The 16,363-nt window shown below is 42.3% G+C and overlaps 1 protein-coding gene across 1 annotated transcript in view; it reads right to left on the reverse strand.

The window, feature by feature from the left end:
- Positions 1 to 16,363, reverse strand: part of LOC146821914 (pepsin A-like) — a 310,154-nt gene that overhangs the window by 11,277 nt on the left and 282,514 nt on the right. The window contains exon 8 of the mRNA XM_085609935.1: positions 12,283 to 12,381. Coding sequence (XP_085466061.1) covers positions 12,283 to 12,381 — 99 coding nt within the window. The remainder of the gene's footprint in view (positions 1 to 12,282; positions 12,382 to 16,363) is intronic.

Here is a 16,363-nt window from a genome sequence, read left to right on the forward strand (position 1 = left end):
GAAACAGTATCGGATCAAGCAAAAATGAGAAAGGGATCCTGATGGAGTGGGGAGAGACAGCACTGCACATGTGGTTGCACCAACATTCCTACTCCCCAACCTGGCATGATTTTATCACAGAGCAGTCCATGTTGGATAAATGGCATGATATGTCCTGCAGGGGAAACAACCTTTACAATGCAGTCATTACTACGCACTACCTTTACAATGCAGTCATTACAACGCAATATCCTTTATATTGCATGACATTACAACAAAGCCATTACATCGAATGTCACTACAACGCATGTCATTACAGTTCATTTCACTACAACGCATGCCATTACAACGCATTATGAGGTAAGTAATGGGAAATAGTAATTTTTACCCCAACAATATCCAACACTTATCCTACTGTTGCACTCACAGGAGTGGGAATAGTAATTTTTACCCCTACACTATCCAACACTTACCCTACTGTTTCCCTAAAAGTAATATGCGATGTATTGGTATGCGTTGTAATGGTATGGGTTGTAATGGAATGCGTTGTAATTGTAGTTTCTAAAAATGCGTTGTGATGGTATGCGTTGTAAAAACGTGTTGTAATGGATGTTGTGATTTAAAAACTGAGTTGTAAAGGCATGCGTTGTAAATGTTTGCGTTGTAACATCATACGTTCGTCCTGCAGCAACCCACTGATATGGGGCCATCTGTTCTTCTCAGCGCTAAAATGATTGTCAGTTGTCAGTCCCATAATGCTGGGCAACAGTTCAAGACCCCCCCTCTGCTCCTCCTCCTTTTTGGGGCTTCTTTGTGCACCTGCAGATGGATTTTACCCAGATGCCAAGGTGTTCTTCATACTTGTATGTTTTGGTGATAGTCTGTGAGTTTTTGGGGTGAGTGGAAGCGTACCTCTGTGTAAGAGCAGATGCATTCACAATTGAAAACTGCTTACTTAGAGATTTTATTCCATTCATTCAAGATCCTGACTTGCTTCTCTAGTGACTAAGGAACACCCTTCATTTGAACTGTAGTGCAAGAGATCAGCAAAGCCTTAGGGGTATATCATCCCTTCCACTGTGCATGTTACCCAGGGTCAGCAGGCAAAGTAGAAAGGAATAATGGTGCCATCGAGTATAGAATAGAAAATATGTGATCTGAAACACAACCGATGTAGCCCTCTGTTGTCCCTTTAGCCTTGTGGTCTATCAGGGCCATATCTGCTCAGAAAATGAAGTTGATCTACGATGCTGCTCTCCAGCCCTCCAGTCTCTGCTGCTCACTTTAATTTACTGTTGAATGATTATGTAGTCTTGCAAAATTGCAGAATGATGTTTCTACAGTTTCTGTTCTCAGATCCAAGCTGCCTTAACTGAGTGTCTAACCAAGGCCTCAACTTCCACCAGCCCGGAGATTGGATCTTCACACAAATGCATCAGAGGAAGACCACTCTGCAATTTCGCTGGCTTGGCCCTTACCAGATCCTACTTATCACCAATGAAGCAGTTGTAGGCTGGTGACATGGCTACACTCCATACAGTGCAGTCATGGGGCCCCTCCCTGGGAGGATAATGCACCATCAACTGCCTCCAGACCTCCTTCCTACCCCAGATCAAAGACCTCTCCCACAAAGTTTATCTGCAGATGCCTGACCACCTGCCATTGGGTCAGTGGACCAGTGCCTACCTTCTTTGTCAGCACCTCCACAACTGCACAATGATTCTCCTATCACCCCTCATCATTACCACCTCCGGCCATGGTAAGACCCCGCCTGTGTATACCCCGATCCCTTCGTGCATATGGACTGCTATCCTTGCTGCTGCCTTAAGTATCTGACTCTTGGTGAGATACATCATCATTGTGAAGTGAGGAATTATTTGTAAAAAAAATAATTGCACTAAACCTGTCGTTGAGTGGGACCACTGCTCTGTCTAGCTGAATAACTCCTACATATCGTTGCTTAAGAAATACCAACAATCTAATTTCTTGCTGGATATCAGCTCATTTGCTAGTTGCCGTGGGGGAAACGTGCCTTTAATCAGAATGCCCCTCAGTAACAACTTGTTCTATCAAGGGCGCAGACTGGCAGAATGTGCCGGTATCTTTCCCTCATCTTTCCAAGGACTTGAAAAGTAGAGCAGTTCCCTCAGCTGGCAACTGAAGTCTTGATTTATCGTCCTCCAGGCCCTTTCACTCATTTCTCTAATAGCCTTATTGAGAGTCTGACTGAGACAGCTCTACGCAAAGACAAATTTATGCTCCTAGGGGATCTTAATATCCATTGGGAGGACCCTCTGGATAAAGGAGCTACTGATCTCAGTCAGCAATTACAATCTCTTCAATTAGAGATCAAATCTGAAGCCCCCACCCATCAAAAAGGACATTTATTGGATCCGATCTTTATGAACTGGAAAGAAATTGAAATACACCCCCCCATTCCACTCTCTTGGTCTGACCACTTTCTGGTGCCCTTTACATTGAGCATCCCTCCTAGCCATAACTATAAGAGCACTAACTCTAAATATATGAGTCGCAAATGGACTGCTTTTTCTAAAGCCAAGTTTGACATTGCTCTTACCAAGGGTGGGAATCCAGGAGGTGTAGATGCTACAGCTGCATCACAGAACCTAGAAGCTCGCATAATCAAGGCCCTAGATGATACTGCCCCGCTATGCCTTAAGAATCCGCATAGCAGGTGTCAGAAATCCGCCCCATGGTATACCAAAGAGTTACGTCTGATGAAAGCTGACTGTAAACATCTGGAAAGACAGTGGAGACTGGCTTATCTGGATCAAGCAAAACAGAATTATATTGCTAAACGTAGAGAATACCACACCCAAATTAGGCGTGCCAAAACCAACTATTTCTCTGGTAGAATAGCTGATGCCAATAACTCCACTAAAGAGCTTTTTAAAATTTATAAAGAGATTGCCGTTTGTGGCTCTTCGACTGACCCGTCACTAGTCTCGGAAGAGTCATGTAATCGCATTGCTACCTTCTTCTCGGACAAAGTGGCCACTATATATTCCACCTTTGCAGGAGGAAAATCAAATGGTACAGCTTTCAGGGAGAGTAAAGCAGTCGATGTAGGAACAAACAGCTTGACCAACTTTCTTGTCCCTTCCTCGATAGAGCTTCAGCAAGTATGTCGATCAATTACGTCAGGATCCCCACGAGACCCGGCTTCTCCTAAGCTTCTGGCTGGGAGTACTGAGATCCTTGAACCTTACATCCGACAGGTCTTGGACCTTTCTTTTGGCCTCGGTAGCGTACCCCAAAGCTGGAAACAAGCTGTGGTACTCCCAATCCAAAAGAAACCCAACCTTAGTTGGGACAGGCTGGACAATCTCAGACCCATCTCACTCCTACCCTATATGGCTAAAGTGGCTGAAAAGGTGGCCAACCTCCAACTTATGGCGTTTGTGGACCAAGCCAACTTGCTTCACGCTACTCAGTTCGGCTTCCGGGCCCGTCACTCTACTGAGTCTGCGCTACTTTTGGCCACCGAGACCATTAGGAAAGGGGCTGATGAAGGGCACACTATGGCTCTTATACTACTTGACCTTAGTGCGGCCTTTGACACTGTAGCGCACTTCACCTTGCTACAGTGTCTAAACAAAGGAGGTATCACTGGCTCGGCACTTATGTGGATTCAGTCTTTTCTCACTGACAGGAGTTTTCAGGTTAGACAGGGAGATCATTACTCCCGCATGTTCTCTCTCAACCAAGGGGTTCCTCAGGGCTCTGCCCTTAGCCCCACCCTGTTTAACCTGTATGTTTCCCCTGTTGCCACTATTGTGGAAAGACACGATCTCCAACTAGTGTCATATGCCGATGACACACAGCTGGTCATCTCACTGTCACGGGCTCCTGACGCCGCTGCATCCAGCTTCAGTGCCTGCATGCAGGAGCTTGCATCCTGGATGTCTAACAACTGCCTGAAGTTGAATGGGTCAAAAACGGAAGTGCTCGTAATAGGGGGTGCACCAGATGTGTGGTCATCGGCATGGTGGCCGGACTGCCTTGGACCTACCCCTATACCTTGTCAGCAGGCAAAAAATTTAGGAGTGGTGTTTGACAGCAAGCTTTCCTTCACGGCCCAGATCAATCGGGTGGTCGGAATTTGCTTCGGCATACTTAAGAGTCTTAGGAAGACTCTTGACTTACTCCCAGTCAGTGCTAGGCAGACTCTTGTCCATGCCTTGGTCACATCCAGACTCGATTATTCTAATCTTTTGTATCTGGGTGTGACAGCAAAATCCCTCAACCGTCTCCAGGTTCTTCAGAACGCTACTGCCCGTTTGGTACTGAGGCTTCCAAGAAGAACATCATCTAAAGCAGCCTTGAAATTCCTCCACTGGCTACCCGTCGGGGAGCGGATTATCTTTAAGGCACTATGCCTATGCCACCGCATCGTCACGTGTAAGGCACCTACTCCTCTCTGTAATCTCATCACTCCCTACAGGCCTGGGCGGTCGCTCAGATCCTCGGACACTGGACTGGTCACCATCCCCAAAGTTCGAAAGGCCAGAATGGGAGGAAGGTCTTTCAGATTTTTGGCAGCTAAAAAATGGAACCTTCTACCGTTGGAGCTGCGCCTTGAATCCTCAGAAAGCCGTTTTCGTAAAGCTCTAAAAACGCACCTGTTCCGTAATGCACTGGTATGATTTCTTGCACTGGCCGCCTTATTGCTTCTCCTCTCAGCGCGGGGACACGCCGGGGTGCGTAACCATGCGCTCTACAAAACTCCATAATAATAATAATAATAATAATTTGTGGGCCTAAATGAGCAGGACAAATTTGAAGAAACTGTAAGTTTTGACTCTTCCTTATATGAACACCAACTTCCCACTAATATGGTGCTTTACAAACATTGACATCAAGAAAGATATCCTCTTTTGATCTGCAGAACTAAATCCCAACCCTTGCTGCCAAAAGAGTGGGCTGGGGTCTGTTACTCTGCATACATCATCCCTGCTGCCAGACATTCTGCCATTCAGACTCTCTCGGGGCCGCATTATGATCTACAAAACAAACAGTTTCTTCTCCATTTTTTTCCCATGTACGGTGTGGGAAGGCGGTTTAAGCAACTAGACCTAATACGGAAATATTAGAAGAAACAAAAACCACCACTATTGCTTTGGGTTTGATTCTTGATTAGTTAGATGCTCAAAAAACTTGCAGAAGTACTGATGATACAGAATAGAATGGCTTTAGACTACCTCCTGGCATCGAAGTGCGGCATCTGCAGAAAAGTAGGCACTGAGAGTGGTACATATTGCACCGATACCTCACTTAACACACATGAACAAGTTGACCACATTCAGGGTAATGTTAAGAAGCTACATGAAATTCAAAATGGATTAGATTTCAACCCAAGTGGCATCTGGTCCTGGTTGGAAGAGATTTTCGAGAATTGGGGGATGAAGATCTTTCAAATGGTGTTTGCTGTAATTCTGATTTTGATTATTTTATATGTGCTAATAGAACTAATGGTGTTATTATCCTGCACACTTGCATTAATAAAGGCTGGATCTCAATTGTCCACTTGCTACACTTCAGGTTAGAGAAGATGGTGATAATGAAGAAATTAATTCTGTAATCATCCAACTATATACAATTGAATATTTGTAAAGGGTTTTCCCTCCGGCAAGAAAGTAGATCTTAACTTGTTATAGTTTATCACTGAGTTGCTGTGTAATTTTTTATACTAGGCTGCAGACCAAGAAGATTCTAGCATGCCTGCTAAGTTACACTCTTTACTCATGCACCACAGCCATCTTCTTTGCGTTCTACAATTATACATTATCTGCAGTGTGTAGTAAAAATAGTAGTTAGTGGTTAACGTATAAATTACATCATGCTTACCAAATCAATGGAGGAAGGTACTATGATGGGATCAGTCATCTACATGAAAACTGGCGCTGACTCCTTGGGTGACCCAGAGTTTGTAGGCCACAGCACAGCAGCAGGATGGAGTCAGCAATGATAAACAAACAACAAGGGCAAGGCAAACTGTGAAACTAGGCAAGGTATGCAAGTAAGCCAAGTAGGAGGAAAACATGAAAGGTGAAGGAACTCAGGCTGGCTCATCAAATTAAACCGAAGCAGAGAGCTAGTGCAACTGTGAATCACTATGAATCACCGCCAGGCACTGTAGGCTGGGAGTAGTGACAGTAAATATGATCTACTTCTAATGACCCAGAGGTGAACCCTTGTTCTTGGCAGTTCCCACTTCCATGGTAGTCAACAGTCTAGGCTTTCCCATCCTCCACTGCCCAGTCTTTCCGGTTCTCAACTCCTTTCCCGAGAACATCTGCTGAGAGATATTGCCAAACTGTCACGTTTATTAAAAAAACTTTTGTGAGTCTGACAAACCAAATGTGATGCATGTACAAATGATCTCGCTGAAGTGTCATACCCATTTCAGGCTACCAGATATTTCAATTGCCAGGATGTATTCTGGAACTTAAAATGGTTTAAATTGCATTCTCAGGAGTTCCATCCACTAAGATAACAGGTGGAGGATTCCCAGTTTCTGAACTAGCTGGATTAACCCAGGAGACATGAATAGCAGGGTGAGCTGAGATATAATTTCACTGCTGATTTTACCACTATCCAGTGATCTTCGAGGGTCCCACAAATCAGCATACACATTTCTGATGAGGCTTTGTAAATGGTAAGGAATTTAGAGAATAGCCACACGTTTTCCTCAGAATGATGCGAAAGAGAGGGTCTTTGAAAGAAATCAGCATGTTGTAGTTTTGACTTAGTATTGTTGCATGGTCTTTTTAAAACTCATAATCTGGTCCTATTTTTGAGAGTTTGAAGGACTCCTAGATTGAGAGAGATGACCTGCATACAATGATGAAATGGAAGGGGAATGTAGAAGTAGAGAGGTTTCTGCCTCAGTTATACAAAAAGACTTTGCACCCTGATAGGTCACTGGGAAACAAGTGGGGTATATCTTAACTGCCAGATGAAGTCTTTCAGTCTGCAGTTTAGTCTTGGCGTGATGGCCGGTGGATTTAACATGAGTAATTCCAAACAATCAGTTCTGTTTAACAATTAGCTTGGACTTGGCATCATCTGTCTGTAATGATATTTGGAATACTATGGACTCCGAAATTGTGGTCAATAAAAATCTGTGAAATTTCTATTCCAGTGGGTAGTTAATTTAAGGGAATAAAAACCCCAAGCTTAGAAAATTAGTCCATGACTATCAGTAGCACTGTACATCCCTATAATGTAATCCAAGGAAATGGCTGACTAAAGTTGTGAGAGAAGTTTGCCGTGTGAGGTCTTGGATTGCGCACAGACAACATGTTTCAGGAAATACTTTGTGATACTACCACTCAATCCTGACCACTAGAAATTACCGTTTAGCCAATTCTGGAGTTTTTTTTTTTTTTGCTGCAACGTATGACAGGTCACCAGGAATTATGATACCACTTTAAAATGTAACACTGTAATTTCTCCATAAGGAGGTTCAACTATCACCTTGATATAAGAAAGTCTCCTTCCTTTGTCTCTGGCTTTCCTGCAGAATCCATTGTGGGGCATTTACTTTTTGTTGATCTCTTGATACTTCTCCTAAAATGCATTCCTATCACCAGGTGGAACAGTTTTTATGGATAAAATGCTGGAAGATAAAAGTGTCTCACTCTGACTAGACAAGGGATCTGCTTTTTATGCCTGTGACCCAGATGGTATGTAATATTATAATGAAACAAAGAAAAGAGCAGAGACCATTGGGGATGCCAACCATTGGCATATTTCGGTGCAGGTAGATATCACCGATTTGTATAGTCTGTCCATAGATCTTATAATTTGTTCTTTATAAAATAAGACTGCTAATGTGAAAAATCCTCTTTTATTGACAATCATTCTCAATCATATATGGTGTATTGGCATTTAGTGCTGATCAGAGTATGAGGAGGAGAGCTTTAGTTTCTGGATCTTTTGGGGGAAACAGCTTTTACAACGCTGTCAATAATACGCTGGTAGGTTACAATGCGGACGTTACATCGTCCGCGTTGTTACCACGCATGGCATTACATCGGAAGTCGTTTCTACGACTTGCGCTAGATGGCGCGCAACACCAGGGAATATGTTGGATTTTAAATCCAACACATTCCCTGCTGTTGCGCTAACTGGAGTAGGAATAGTAATTTATACTATTCCTAGGTCCAGAACGCCATCAGGTGCAAGTCGTAGAAACAACTTGCGATGTAAAGCCATGCGTGGTAACAACACGGACAATGTAATGTCCGCGTTGTAACCTACTGCATGGTAATGTATGGCAAAGTAACATCATACATTCCTCTTTGGGATAAACCAGCCCCTAGTGCAAATGTAGAAGCATCCATATCCACAGTAAGGGAAGCTGCACATCTGGATGTCGAAGTATGGGGGCTGATATGAAAGCCTTGCTTAATGTATTAAAGGCTGCTTGGGTTTTTTTTACCCCAGTGTAAAGTATTTCACTTTTTGGTCAATTCTACAATTGAGCTAATAATAGTGGAGAAATGCGGTATAAAGTGACAATACAAAAAGGCCAAGCACACAAACTTTTAAATGTCTTTGACATTGTGATGATGAGGCTGTTCCAAAACAGATTTAACTTATAAATGTGTGAGTTTGAACACTATTTCTGACATTTAGAAGGCCAGAACCTCTATCTCAGTCATATAAAAAATCCTTTTTAAAAATTTGCTCATACAGAGTGCCATTTCAGTTGAGTGTGCATCTCTTTGACAAGTTCTTGATGCTGTTGGAGTTAGCTATCTAGTCTTTCTAACGTCTAATGATCAGCTGTGTAGATTATACATTCCTTTACCTGTCTAAGCCTTGTGACTCAAGGTAATGCTAGGAGTGATGCAGCAATGATCTAACTGTCTGTTAGCTTGAGCCCACTGCAGCATAGGTCAATGGGAAATCCCACTTCAGACACAGGATAAGTTCACTTTGAGTCCCTACATTGTGCTCTTTCACAAGGAGGACATCCACATACAAGGTAGTTCCCTTCAGTGCTAGTGTTTATGTTTGTACTTAATAATGACTTTAGTGTTGTCTTTATGTTTAGAGCCTGATGTGATACAGGACTCTTTCTACCAGCTCTTCACAGCATAGGATACCATCCTGCTTTATCTGTTCCCACCTCCTGCTAATGATGTTGTAAATACCTGTTGGAGCTGCTTCTTTATCTGATTCCTGCTATTTCAGACTATACCAGCTTGTATCCCTTCAAATCTATTCTTTATAAAGGAATTATCTTTTTAGAATGCACTCAATGAAATACATTTATAACTGCACTCCTGTATGTATTTTCTTTGAGGACTACAATTATACTTGTAAACCAATTTAGGGCCTGATTATTAGTTTGACAGTATGTGAGAGGGCTGTCACACCACCGCCCCGCTCCCACACCTCCAAACCTGGACGCCCACCAGATTACGTGCTAATTAGTGGTCTGGCTGTCGGGTGGCGTGGCTGTCCACAGCGGTGCAGATTAAAGGCTCATAGATGAGCCCTAGAACTTACCGCCGCTGGACCACCAATGGCTGTGCAGTCCATGCAGTGCAGGGACAGGGGTGCATGCACACAGGGGGTACAACATGTGCCCCGCTGCATGCAATCTCATGCACTGGGGCCCTGTAGGGCCCTCTTTGTTTCCCTATCGCCAGGATTTTCATGGTGTGTTCACTTCCATGAAAAGGTTGTCAGTGGGGAAACTCCTAATATGCATAGCAGTGCAGCAGAGGCACCATCAGGCATATTATTCCCCAGACTGCTACGCCACCACCAGGGATTGCGGATCCTTGGTGGTTGCTGCAGTTCCAAAGTGCTCAGACCGCCGCATTTGTAATACGGTGGTTGGACCACTGGTGCGGCTGTCCCCCACCACTATGGCCCTTCCACCATGAGTTTGGCGGTCAGATGGACAGCCAAACTCGTAATCAGGTCCTTAGTCTGTATGTACTGCTTGTATGTCTTTCTAGTTTGCTTTCAGTACTCTTGTATTTTGTATGTATATAACGATATTTAACTACTATATAGCTAATGAATGTGTGCTAACTTTCTATCTACCCACCTCTCTGTGTATCTATCTACCAGTCTGTCTACCTGTTTGTCTATCAACCTTTCTATCTATATACTGTTTCACTATCTGTCTATCTATCTATCTATCTATCTATCTATCTATCTATCTATCTATCTATCTATCTATCTATCTATCTATCTATCTATCTATCTATCTATCTATCTATCTATCTATCTATCTATCTATCTATCTATCTATCTATCTATCTATCTATCTATCTATTTCTCTGTCCGTATATCTATCTATTTCTCTGTCCGTATATCTATCTATTTCTCTGTCCGTATATCTATCTGTTTCTCTGTCCGTATATCTATCTATTTCTCTGTCCGTATATCTGTCTGTTTCTCTGTCCGTATATCTGTCTGTTTCTCTGTCCGTATATCTATCTATCCAAGTCTTTCTGTCTGTTTCTCTGTCCGTATATCTATCTATCCAAGTCTTTCTGTCTGTTTCTCTGTCCGTATATCTATCTATCCAAGTCTTTCTGTCTGTTTCTCTGTCCGTATATCTATCTATCTGTCTATGCAAGTCTTTCTGTCTGTTTCTCTGTCCGTATATCTATCTATCTGTCTATGCAAGTCTTTCTGTCTGTTTCTCTGTCCGTATATCTATCTATCTGTCTATGCAAGTCTTTCTGTCTGTTTCTCTGTCCGTATATCTATCTATCTGTCTATGCAAGTCTTTCTGTCTGTTTCTCTGTCCGTATATCTATCTATCTGTCTATGCAAGTCTTTCTGTCTGTTTCTCTGTCCGTATATCTATCTATCTGTCTATGCAAGTCTTTCTGTCTGTTTCTCTGTCCGTATATCTATCTATCTGTCTATGTAAGTCTTTCTGTCTATCCTTCTATATCAACTTGTTATAAAGATTTACAAAAACATTACAAAAAAGCATTGGTAAGGGCAAGAGACCGGTCACCAACACCAGATCGGTCCACTTTTTTAGGTCGAATGTTAGGTTGACCTTTTGATTTTACTAAAATTATGTGTATAGCATAGTTACTTGAAGAGGTTTTCGGCCAGACTTCATCCGTAAATCTGTTGTTGTGTCATTCACATTTTTCTTACACCTACTGCCCACTTAAGCCCTTGTCTAACTTCACTGTGAGTTACAACATCCTTACCTTTCACAAGGAGCACACCCACACACAAAGTCGTTCCCTTTAGTGCCAGGGACTACTATGGTGATGTGCGTCTTTTTGGACCCAAAAATATGTATTCCTTTACTCAATGTTTTTTAGACTGATGAAGCCCCGGTAGCTTCCCAATAATAATGTTTTGCAAAAACCATGACAGAAGTAAACAAGAATTGCCAAAGTCAAAAGGATTGGCAGCAAACGTCAAACCTCTTAGGTCTGCCAATGCTTGTTTTCTAAGGGAAGTTTTGCAGTACTAGTGACCATGTGTGGTGCCTGACATACAATTGTTTCTGTTTTGTCAGTAGTAACTTGTAATTTTGGCTTAACACATTTTCCAGGGAGTAGAGATGTGTAAATGTACACTTTTGAGTAACTTTACTTACAAATGTTGTGAATAACCAAAAGTAGAACAGCTACTCAAAAGTGTAAGAGTAAATTACCTGTGTGAATTACTCACAGGTGTGAGTTGCCTGACTGTTATGGCCTAATTGCGAGCCAGGCAGATATATGTTCAAGGATATACAGTGGCCTGCATCTCCACACATGTTTAAGCCTATTATACATTGAACCCCATGGAATGGGGAACACCTGCAGACTTGGCTATACTGTGTCGAATTGGACAAGAAGTTATCAATTTTTTGAGCATTTGGTAAATGTGTGTGTGTGCGAGCCATTGTGGGTTAAGGAGAGGGGGTTGGGAGAGTAGCCAAGGAAAGTGGGGGGTTTGAGCTGCTGTGGGGAGCATTACATTCTTCCTTGTGCCTTAGAAGTGGGTTGGCCAGGAGCCATGGGACAGGGCTTGGCTGCACTGCAGCCAATTCCCCAAGGCAATTTTATAGGGCTGATTTTTGCAGGAATGATTTTCCAGGGTCCAGTGGTACCACACCTGGAACATCTAGGTGCAGAAACACTTGGCCACTTAATAGGATGGAGCGCTATCCAATACCATGATGAAACTCCATTAAACTCTTAATTGGCCCGACGAGTCCTCTAAATGGCCTCACTTTGTGATATTCATCATCAATTCGTTTTGCATTGTCCACACTGAAACAACCCTCTTTACCTGGTCCATATAGGCTTGCTCGGACAGGGGGTACTGGACCCCATTAATGATGAAGACAATTTCTGGCAGTAGGCTCATCAGCTTGCAGTTAACAGAGTACTAAAAAGGGTGAGACAAGAGGAGGTTAATGTCAGCTTCAAACACCCCTGAGAAAAATGAAAAGGTGATTAAAGGAGTGATTTGACATAACTCAACCAATGGTAATTACTACGTCACTAGACAGAGAGAAAGACCAACCATATGCAAATCAGATTTGGAACAACCACAATAAGAGCAATTGAAGGCAAACTGTTAGGCCATATCACTTCTATGCAGTCACAAAAGCAATTCCAGAAATGTTTCAGCATAGTTGGGTCTCAGTAGTGTCATCTGACACAGCAAGCCACAGTGCCCCTTCCCCTAGGCTTGTCCCTTCTGCTTGGGGTCTGTCAATAAGAAGAACAACATGTTATTGAGGAATGTTTCAATGTATCTCTTTTTTTTTTCCTTATGAAAATACCCTAAGTACAAGGGTTATGTCCCCACATGAGTCTTGTGCTTACTCTGCTGTAGGACCCAATTGGCACCTCATTCAAAAGGCTCAAAGAGGCCCGAAACCAGTCTGCGGTTGCTTGTTTTCCTTTTCAGAAGACTGGTGCATGAGGGTGGATCTAGCCTGGCATGGCACACTTAGCAAATAAAAGGCACTGCAATTACCAGTGACTAAGATTAATTTAAACATTCTGTCACCTCGGTGTTTCGCTCAATTAACTTTAACCACTGGTGATTGCACTGCAACCTTCCATGAGACATCCATACCCTAAAAAGTGACAAAGCAGTAGCCCAATCTAAGATGACAAGTTTGAGATCATATTTGGTGTAGGTAGGTCCATGAAAGGCCACCAGGGACTGGCTCGTTGGCCATATCTTTGAGGTGCAGCTCGTATTCAGCAGACCCAGTTCTGATATGATCATCAATGGGGTCGGCTAGTAGAATAATAAGTTGGTAAGGTGATAGCACTACCAACGTAGAGTACAACACAGTTGTAAGAGAACCGCTACTTAACCTCTGGTAGCAAAGGCACAAGCAGCAGGCAATTTCCCAGAGAAAGTATAAGTTTAAGCAGTACCAAACACAATGAAAATTAAGAACACAGAACATTAAATTATCCAACTCAATTTTAAAAAATCATGAAGAATTTAATGAGCCTAATTATACAAAAACGATGAAATCATATATGGGGAATCGGAAATAACAATTTTAAATGTTTTGAGTCAAAAGCACCAAAAAAACGTACAGCAGAAAATGAAAATCACAGTTTGTGTTTCATTGGGGCGTGACATGATTTCAGAAAGGCTATGATGAAGCAGGGGTCAGGAACACCTTGTGGGTTGCATCTGTGGGTTGATGTACTGTATTTGGGTGCGGACAAGACTTCTGTCCGCCATCTCCAGCATATTCAGAATGCGGCAGCTCGCCAGCTTTTTTGGTTGCCTCGCTACACTTCTGTTTCTCCTTTGCTTCATCAACTCCACTGGCTTAAGGTTAGTAAGCGTATTGACCGCCACCGTTTACATACGCAAGCTTGTCAAGCCTTATCAACCCTCTTGCAATCTAAGATCGGCCAACCTCTCCCTCTTTTCAGTTCCCAGAGTACGGCTGACCTGTATGGGTGGTCGCTTGTTTGCCTTCCTGGGACCAAAATTGAGGAATTCCCTTCCGCTGGAAGTTAGGGCCTATCAATCTCTCCTTGCTTTCCAAAAAAAAGCTAAAGACCTTTCTTTTTAGTCAGGCCTAATGGCCAACTGACCTCTATCAACCCTGCATCTCCCGCTTTTCAGTTCTGGGAAACCCTGTTGGGTAGCTGTGCGCTCTTTAAATCCTTCTACAAATAAATAAATAAATCTGTCATCGTTTTTAGCTTGGGAGTTCCATATTTTAATGTTTCTCTAAATACACCAGTAGTGGAAGGTATGTGATGGAAGCTGGCAAGAGTAACTCAAAGTCACATACATCACTATTGAGCTCCCACTGAAGTCTTCAGTTTGGTCTACAAAGCTGACCAGGATAAAGCAAGAATTTGTTGCTGCCAAGGTCACTTTTTCACTGGGTAGTTTTGCCACCTCACCCTTGGACACAGTCACTTGTGGACCTCAGAATGCTCCATCAGGGCAAGGCTGGATGCTGTAGCCAGGCTTAGAGCTTACCTGAGTTTATGGACTTTTGGAAGGGAAGGAATTAATCTACACATTATTGCAAGACATGCCATATTAAGAGCGGTGGGCTTTTAATTGTAGGAGTTGCTTCGCCATCATTGCATCCATGGGAACCAGGAGGAGTCTCCTATATGTAGTGGATGATGCAGACTTCAGAAAACCACATGGTGTTTGTAGAATCAAAAATCAAAATGTTCTTTGAAGGATAGTAGATACCTTGAGTTTCAATCCAAGGTGTTGGTCTCCTAATCAGAAACTATTAGTACTTCTCAAGACAGAATTTGATTCTTTTCTTATGAGGTCATTTCCTGATTTAGGCATATTGAAGAGAGTGCTTGAAAAGGCAAGAAAGTTTGCAACACATTTGTTCCCTGATTTTTTGCGTTGCTCTCTTTGCCCATAACTACACATGTTTGTCCATGATTTATTTCAGCAGATTAGATTCTTCCTTTCGAATTATACTAGTTTAATCTGCAGAGTTGCTGAGCATCTATGCTATTGTTCGTTTTTCCTCAAGCAGTTTGCATTGATTTCCTATCAGATCATATGACTCTGGACCTGGTATTCTGCGTATTGCTTTTCTCCTTCATGATGTCAGAGGTAGTTTGGTACCTTCCTACCTTCAACAGCAAATTCTCCATCTTAAATCAAGAACTACATATTGCCAAAGACGTTTTTCCCATTTGTAGATTTTTCCTCCTAGCTACAAGAGGCACCTGCCACCAATCACATGTAGTATTCTGTGTAGGAAGGTGTAGTGACTATTCAAAGAAGTCACCCTTTCCTCTGGCCATCAAAAGCTACTCAAGGAACATACTTCACATCAAGTCCTTGTGACCTTCATTGTGACGTCCCATTGAAGCATTTTTCTTTACAGCAAAAAGCTTTGAGTGGGATGAGCCCGGATCTCCTACCTGTCATGGGTACACCATCCTTGGGTAACTTTAGCACCTTCTTCTTTGTGTTCATAAAAAGACTATGCCTACACAATTATTGCTGCTGGAAAAGTTCCTCCTGGTCGCTCCTACAACCCGCATGTTATCAGGTTGCGTTTCTAGGCTGTAACAGTTTACAAAATAACTGTTCCAAAAACAAATCTACCTGCAGCATTTAATTAAAATTATGAGGGGAAGATAAATTTCAATTACAGTTTTATTATTTTCCCTGGCAATGTTACATACAACAGACATTTATTCATAACTAGTCCTCATAATGGAACATTTAGCTTTGCCCATGCTGTGATAAACAGCTTTTAGCTGTTCCACTGTTCATTTTCATTAATATCTAGCATGTCATATCCAAGCTTAGTCATTAAACTAGAAGCCTTGCAGGCTTACAAAACAACTCTATTTGTGACTTCTTATATATATTTATATATGTATATATATTTAATTAATCCACAAAGGTCCTGCACGGAAGGAGCACCTTGACAGCTGGTGCACGCGTTGAGATCAGGACAACGATCTCGCATTCATATTACTAACCAAAACAATAATGACGCGGCACTCCTCTCGACGATTAAAGATGTTATTTAATCTTCAAAAAGTAATCCTCCCTACGCGTTTCGAACCGTAGTTCCTGGTCACGGTAGATTGTTACAGTAGTCCTACTTTCATTTCTTGTTTTTATACACACATTCATAAAGGTGCCGTTACATTGCATTCTGGGTGATGTAGTTTAGAAAAAATAAGCAATGGGGAATTCACTTTATTCCTATTCTAGGGTATAAATATATACACATGCTACCCTGCTTAGATGCTTAAAGGAGGTCACGTATAACTCAATCAGTACTTTGTAACACAAAGAAACACTTGAATATGTGTTCATTATTAATTCCTGAATGCGAGGCACATTGTGTATTTCAATGTGTGATGGCGACATGTAA

This window comes from Triturus cristatus, chromosome 6 (assembly GCF_964204655.1).
Source record: "Triturus cristatus chromosome 6, aTriCri1.1, whole genome shotgun sequence".
Lineage (NCBI taxonomy): Eukaryota > Metazoa > Chordata > Amphibia > Caudata > Salamandridae > Triturus > Triturus cristatus.